The 8,031-nt window shown below is 44.7% G+C and overlaps 1 protein-coding gene across 2 annotated transcripts in view; it reads right to left on the bottom strand.

The window, feature by feature from the left end:
- Window positions 1-4,624: 4,624 nt before the first annotated feature.
- Window positions 4,625-8,031, bottom strand: part of LOC135916376 (uncharacterized) — a 47,597-nt gene continuing 44,190 nt past the window's right edge. For both annotated transcript variants that reach the window (XR_011510198.1, XM_070530220.1), the window contains exons 13-14: window positions 7,248-7,324; window positions 4,625-4,997 (exon numbers count right to left, since the gene is read on the bottom strand). Coding sequence is in view for 1 of the 2 variants with exons in the window: in XM_070530220.1 (XP_070386321.1) it covers window positions 7,278-7,324 (47 nt within the window). In the remaining variant the exon portion in view is untranslated. The remainder of the gene's footprint in view (window positions 4,998-7,247; window positions 7,325-8,031) is intronic.

Genomic DNA, 8,031 nt, shown 5'->3' with positions numbered 1-8,031 from the left:
CCTTTATCACAACAATTGGGCTTCCGATGACGTCTATTCGTCCCAATGAGGATATTTAGGTATAATTTGCAATATGACTGAGTAACTTTGTAGACAACATGACCGACAGCCTAGACAAATTTAAAGCTAGTAAAAATAGTAGTGTACTTAACTGTCGTGCAATAATGCTTTACCCTTCTGCGCGCGCCTAATAGATTTCCAAACTACACAGAAGTGCACATAAAGTCGGAGGCGTGAAGTAGTGAGCAGAAGTTGAAGAAGATTGTTTGAAGAGATTGATTGAAGCTGATGAAGATCGATTGTTGCTTTTAGTGGTTCAACTCAGTCATTTAAGGACAAGCTAGTCGAGGATTCACTACAAGAATGCTTATGCTGTAGCAAATGAGTTCGGAAAGAAAGCAATTGCAAAACGCTGCTATATTATTCACAGCAAAGCGGCCTATGGCTAGGGTCTGGAAAAAACTGTTTCCGAGACAAGGACAAAAACGTGCCGGTGAGATCAGTCAAACAACTATTTCCACGTTATGTTATTTGTCGCGGCGGTCACTCTGAATGTATTGTTTCTTCGGGCTGGCAAGTGGAGAGGGAGGGACAAGAAGGAGGGGGAGGGGAACTAACTTTCGTCTGTTAACACGCTCCGTTGTTCGTTGTGGCAAGTGCTGGGAAAGGGCGCATGCACTTAAGGACGCGCCCTTTTGCAGCCCTTCACGCGATAGCAGCAAGTGGATTGTATCGTTCCTGTTGGAACGGTTTCGAATTCAGTGCTACATGGACGTCAATGTGCCGACCAAGCGTCACCGGTCGTGTATAGCTCCATCCTTCCGCGAGAACGCGTCTAGCTAAACAGCATAATTGCTTTCACAACTCACAACTAATATTTGTTAAGCATGAACCAACTTGTACAGCAACAAATTTTGTTAACATGTCCAGCGTAGCAGTAGAACCGATCGCGGTGTACCACAGCGAACACAAAACTATTGTCACTGTGCTAACAAATGAGACAAAATAAAGACAATAACAACCAAGAAGGTACGTCTATGTGTCTTCATTCAATGAATATTGCAAAAACCATGTAGATCAATAGATTTGTCGATGTAGTCACCCCATACAACCTCGCTGGTTATCATTTTTTAAAGAATGGAAGGGCATTAAATTTTCTAGCGGTGTCTTGGAACACTATTCGCCTTCTTGAAACGTTAATCCAAGAAATATATGTTCGAACTCTGAAGTCTAGGTGGGAGATCAGCACAAACACGACGTAGGAAGTTGACATCCTGATGGCTTTAACCAGTTAAGAAAAAAACTTCATCCACGCAACTATGACATAAACCTGTTTAGAAAACGTTTGTCTCCACAAGAGACGATACTAACGCTGAGTAACAATCAGGGTGCAATTTCACCAGGACGCTAACATATGCAAACTACAAAGCATTTTATAGATCGCGCGCTTTAAAGTAGTGTCCGAGACCTCACTCACTAACATATAACCACATAGACCAACGGAAGTGCACAGTTACATATAAAATAATTGTCAACATGTATAAAATGATGTTAAATGCATACAATTTACACAATCATGAGGTGACAGGGACACTTTACATATTTTGTAGGAATGCTGTATGAGATGTCTCTATATCAAAAGGGTCATGCATACGAGAGCACGCACACACAGAAACCACGACGCCTAAATTCTACGCCCATTCAATAACTTCATCTGATGGCCTGGCTACAAGAACTAGGCTGATCGAAAATTAAGCCATAGGCGTCCATCAACCACCGACATGAAACGGCATGACCAATGTCGAAGAAACTCTTCTTCCTCAAAAAAGAACAACTCTTCTGACAGAAACGACAGTAGCTCAGAGTGGAGCCTCCCCAGAAGTGGAAACACACCGCGGTGACGATGTCCAGCGGCTAGATGCCTCACACCGGTTACGCCACAGACAAAAGGCCCACGCCAAAATTAAAGCTCAAATTAAAGCGCAAAGCTTCCACACGAGCAGCAACCAGATTTATAAAGCGGTTAACAACAAGGCCACGCAAACCAGCATACACGGCCATCCAATATACCCTGGACACGACGCATTGCAGCAGCAGATTTTGAGTGGATTCTTGAATAGGGCAATAGGGACACAGCAAAGATGGGACTATGACCCCTGTTCAAGCCTATCACGCATTGGGAGCACTTGCCACTCTAGACTAGGTGGCCAGGGAAAAATGGCACCATTATCTGACCCGACGACACATTATTGGAGCGTGTGCCGCACCCTGGGCAAGCAAGAGGAAGCACTAAGGATGACATTTTATCTAGAGCATGGTTTTCGAGAATGTCTACATCAGAACATATCTGTTCTATGTGGCAGTAAAATACCAAGGCCGTACATTAAAATGCAGGTGCGTTTAATACTTCTGATCCGCGATTCAACTACACGCCCGGTAACATGTAACTAGTTTTTGTGCCAAGGAAATAGCAGGCAAGTTCGCGCGCGGACCACTGATCACGCTGTAAGTGGCGGAGCAGAAATCGAAGAGCAAACAGCCCGCAACAAACAGATAGGGATGAGAACGCGAACCCAACGTGAGAGCGTGGTTGCCCAAGCACTATGCGACCGATCAGTTCCCTACTGCCCGACCAGGAGAAGGAACCGAGAAGGGACTGCAAATACCTAGTAACCCTCAATAGTAGCTGTACAACAGGACAAACGTAGCACACTGAGACGCAAAATACTAATTGCGTTAAGTACCTTCTTTCTCATAGGGGTTGATCATAGCCTTGAAAATCCTGAGTATTTACCTTTCCATATTCAAGAATTGAGAGCCTCACAGAGTCTAATATACCATCATAGGTTTATTCTAGGTTTAAAATACGAAAATAATCGCTCTTTGGAAAACGGAAAAGGGGAATTAGGTGTGGCTATGGTGAACCCATGAACAATTACCGACATATTGAAAAATTTAGCGCACCACCTGAAACATTTCCGTACTCAATGAAAATTCGAAGGAGACGGGATACGCTATCTTCCTTCCCGAGATAAAATGGTATGTCATCGGCGAAAGCCGCCACTTTCACAACACCCCTACTAGGCAGTGGGTGGCCGCACACATAATGGTCTCTCTGTGTTGAACGCCGAAATGGCTCAAGGCTGAGTACAAAGGGTACTGGGGGCCATGGGCGCCCCTGACGAACACCACGAGTGACGAGAAATTGTGCATTTTACGACCACCAAGAAAGAATGTTCTTCGAATATTTGAATGAATGAATGATGTTTTTATTTCTTTTCACATTGAAAAAGAGGAGACAGGACTAAAAGCTGGGATACAGCTTGACGAGGGTCCCGCCCCCTTATACGTTTGACAGCAGAGCACTGCAGAAACCATCCGAAAAGATGCAACACTTGCAACAAAGTAATATTGGAAAACAAATGCACTTTTAACAAAGGAAAAAACCTAGTATGAAATTACAGAAAATACATACATACTCATATACGGACACAATTTCGCATTTATGCATATATACACACATTCAGATACATACTATATGCACAAGCAATGCACACAGATCTATTACACATATGAACAGGTGTGCTATTATGACTAAAATATTTTCACATTCTAGTCTATTTGGCACAACTGACAAAATAGTCTTATTTCTTTATTGGAGTTGCATAAAGTATCAAAGTCTTCTTGTGCGAGTTGATTAAGTAGAATGGGTACAGTAAGTGTTAATGATTATTTATCGTAATTGGTCCGAGGTGTGCGTACGTGCCATTCCTCTTTATGCCTAGTATCACGGGGCATAAAGAGGAATGTACAAGCAATCCTGATAAGTTCGACAAAACTTGATGAAAAGCCGAACGAGGTCAGTACAATAAATATGTAGCTATGTTCATGGCCATCGAAGGCCTTTTCTAGATCTAGTGAAACTAAGAGACCATGTGCTGACCTTCTCAGTGTCTGCGCCATTATTTCGCGCGTAACAAACGAGAGATTACTTATCTAACTGCCAGTCAGTGAACATGCTTGATCGTGCCCTATCAAAAAAGGCATCATGCTTGCCAAGCGTCAAGTGACAACAGGTGTGAAGGTTCTGTAGTTAACGTCGAGAAGCGTGACTGTCCTTCATTCCATTAGGGGAACTGATGTTGGATCGTGCTCAGGTATTAGTACAAGACGGCCGTCGCGAAAACCAGACGGGAAATCAGTTTCCGAAGGAGCGGATGATGACAGACACGAAAGGGGCACTAATATTTTCCCAGAATGTTACATAAAATTCTAGAGATAGGTGGGTTTAGAAAACGTTTATTTAAACAAGAGGCTATACGAACACTGAGTCGCAATCACGGCGCAATTACACCGGGGCTATGACATATACACAAAAGGAACCATTGTGTATACGGGATGTTTTCAAGGTTGTGTACGAGTGCTCACTAACATTTATCCACATAGACCTGGAACAACACCACAATGCCATGACAGCGTGAATGGAGCCAAATTGCACATATTACAACGCAATACTCTTTTGTTTCAGCTGCAGTAGTTGCACAGGGTGCCTCTGAATAGTTTTCTTATTTAGCTGTACAAACTTAAAATATATATTTGTTTTCAAAAATCCCGAGACTCCAAATCTCACGAAACAAGGAAGTTTCTTTTTAAAACATGATACGATTGATCCCTCTTTGACGCAAATCGGCATAACAAGAAATGAAACCTGTCTTCACAGAAGCTGTGCGAGTTTGTGGACAGACAGTCCGCTGCAGCGAAAGGAGCACAATTTGCGAGAGCACGACGGAGTTGCAGGTTTGTTTCACGCTCGGCGTCCTTTTGCCGAGCGAGGACCTGATGCCGAGTCGCTTCGGCGAAGGCAGGAGCATTTGTGACCGGCACCATAGTGTCTTGGGAAGCCAGTTGAATTGAGACGCACTTAACGTCAGCATTGCGAGTGGCCGAGCTCACAGCGTGTGGCACGAACGCGCGAAGGCGTTCTGCCTCATGCTGGCCTGTTTCGGGAAGAATAAAAGCGAGATAAGTTAGTCGAGGACTTTTAATCGAGGCGTTAATCGAGGAAGAGAAAGAAAGGATGGTAGAATTAAGTATGGACGTACGTTTGCAAGATTTCGGATACCATATCAAATGTTGCTTTATATGTGAAATATGGTTAATGTACTTTAAGTTGTAATCGAGGACAACCCCCAAAAAACGACGATGACTAGAAGGTTTGATGGATAACTATCGATAGCTATGGTCGGAATGCTTATTACTTTCCTCTGAGTGGAGTGAAATGGCATGAAGACTGCTTTACTATGGTTGATTTCTAAAGAGTTACGATGACACCAGCCAATAATAGTTACTAATCGCTATTGAGCTTAGAAGTTAGGCAATTACTATAGGTATCAGCAGTTAAAATCGTAGTGTCGTCCGCATAGAAGTAAGGTTCACAATGCGAAAGATACTGTGGTATAAAATTGTGTAAACAGGGATGAAGTACCTCAGACAGGCTGGCCAACATTTCGATAGGTGGACCTATCTTCGTCAAAGGCGGCCTCGTCATCCTCGGCGTGTTAGTTTTAAAGGGTTAGTGTAGTGACGTCACGTGCGGGTGTTGTCGCTGGCGGCTGGTTTTAAAGAGAGAGATTACAAGAGGGAACAGGCGCTGTCGTCCGACGTCTGTGAGCCTCATTCTCAAGACGAGGGGACAAGAGCGTGAGAGTGGGCACGCGGGGAGGAAAGAAAAGTGGCAGTAGCCAGCCACTTTAATGAACATGGACATATGTTTGACAAAGCAAGGCTCTATATACTACAAACAAATTTCCGTTCCCCTCGCGAAAGGAAGTACACGGAATCATACCTCATACACAAGTTTAATTGCCTACACCCGACAGGAATTAATTTGGCACGCGGCAACTTAGAATCTTTAAAAGCTGTAACTTAAATCTGAAACTCTCATATCATCAACCAATACACAAACCACATTAGGCCACCAGCCAACTTTAATTCTTAACCTCACCTACTCTTCCATTTCGGAGGAAAAAAAAATTTTCCTGCCTACTACTCAATTTAATGTACTCTTTCAGGATTTTACGTCTATACCAACTGTACGATCCCCTTATTCCATGTACACTTGCCCCCGCCCGCTTCTGCACGCGTGACCCTCCTGTTTGCTATACCGATTTTGCCCCCCCCTTCCCCCTGCCCCCTTTTTTAGTCTTTTATTTTGAAACCCCCTCGACAACACATTCCGAAGTCACTATGCCTTTTTCGGCGCCTCAACCCAGAGTATCGCCTTCTGGATGCCGCCGTAATGACACCTACGTTAAGCGCGTGGGGCAGTGCCCCTTGAAAGACCATGCCGCTGCCTTTCAGTCACCTCACACATTGCACCGCAGACTCCTCGTCGCCACCTGAACTATTTCAAAATTACTCGACCTATTGCTTGACCGGCCGTTCTAATGCCTCAAAAACATGCCGCCAACGACTCCCCCTGAATACCTCCTAACCTTTCGCATCCCCAACACGCTCCCAAGCCCCCGTATTTCTTAAAGATTTCATTTTTCTCTTTCTTTTTCTTTCACCCCCCCCCCCTTTGTTGTGTCTTGGTACGGCCCTGGCTCCCCCCTCCTTTTTTTCTTTTTTTCCCTTTTTTTCTGCTTCTATTTCTTTTCTTTCCTCCCCGCGTGCCCACTCTCACGCTCTTGTCCCCTCGTCTTGAGAATGAGGCTCACAGACGTCGGACGACAGCGCCTGTTCCCTCTTGTAATCTCTCTCTTTAAAACCAGCCGCCAGCGACAACACCCGCACGTGACGTCACTACACTAACCCTTTAAAACTAACACGCCGAGGATGACGAGGCCGCCTTTGACGAAGATAGGTCCACCTATCGAAACGTTGGCCAGCCTGTCTGAGGTACTTCATCCCTGTTTACAAAATTTTATACCACAGTGTGCTATTCCATCTGTCAGCCCCTTTCTTGTTTTTGGAATGCGAAAGATAGGCATTTAGGTCATTAATGTAGATAGGGAAGAGCAATGGACTTAATATAAACCCCTGAGGAACTCCCCTGTCAATTAATTTGAAGTTGGAAAGGTGATTAGAATAGCTAACAGCCTGTTGTCTGTTAGTTTATTAATCTTGAACAAAAGCCATCGCCGGGCCTACTACGCCGATTGCGTTTAATTTATTAATTAAAATATTATGAAGAATTGAATCAAACGCTCTGGTGAGGTCAATAAACACTGCTCCAGCATATTTACCTTCGTCAGTGTGGTGCATAAGTCGATTCTTTAGCGGCTATTCAGGAACTCAAGAAGGTTGATAAGGCGATGGAAATCTGCGAGAGAATACACACTATGAATAGTAAGACAGCTACTTGCGTCAAGGTACACTGGATCCAAGGCCATTCAGCGAACCCTCACAACATTGCTGCTGACCAGCAGGCACACTCCCCTCCTAATCCTGATCCTCCACCTATTCCCCTCCCACCCCAACCCCGTAACTCGCTGCGAGCCCGTAAAAATGTTCTCCGGCAGGACACACGCGCTCTTATCCCACCGTGTGTCTGCTCCCTCCCCCTTCACCTTACTATGGCGGAGGAAGTTGTGCTTAGGAGGCTTCGGGCCGGGGTGGCCCTTACACCGACTGTTGTATCAAGGTGGAACTGGCCGCATTTACCACTGGGTGCTACGTGTCCATACTGCTCCGTTCCTGTGGTGGAATCAGATGCATACCACCTAATATGGACATGTACGGGTTTACAATCGGAACGCTCGCGTCTCCTACAGCAAGCCGGCCTCCGCTACAGTGTGACAACCAGCTATGACCGCTGGATACATGACAATAGATTTCACAAAACACTGCTTCAATTCATACACAAAACAGGCCTCACAGCACACATATAATACACATATACGCTCCAAGAATTATGCCTTAAGGGCAAGCCTTCATCGCAATAAAAAAAAAGTCGATCAGTAAGTGAAAGAAGAGCAAGATTGATAAAGTGACCTGCACGAAAGCCAAACTGCGTGGTGCAAAGAATGT

The sequence above is a fragment of the Dermacentor albipictus genome, unplaced genomic scaffold (genome assembly GCF_038994185.2).
Source record: "Dermacentor albipictus isolate Rhodes 1998 colony unplaced genomic scaffold, USDA_Dalb.pri_finalv2 scaffold_66, whole genome shotgun sequence".
In the NCBI taxonomy this organism is placed as follows: Eukaryota; Metazoa; Arthropoda; class Arachnida; order Ixodida; family Ixodidae; genus Dermacentor; species Dermacentor albipictus.
This window is presented reverse-complemented; position numbering and strand designations above follow the sequence as displayed.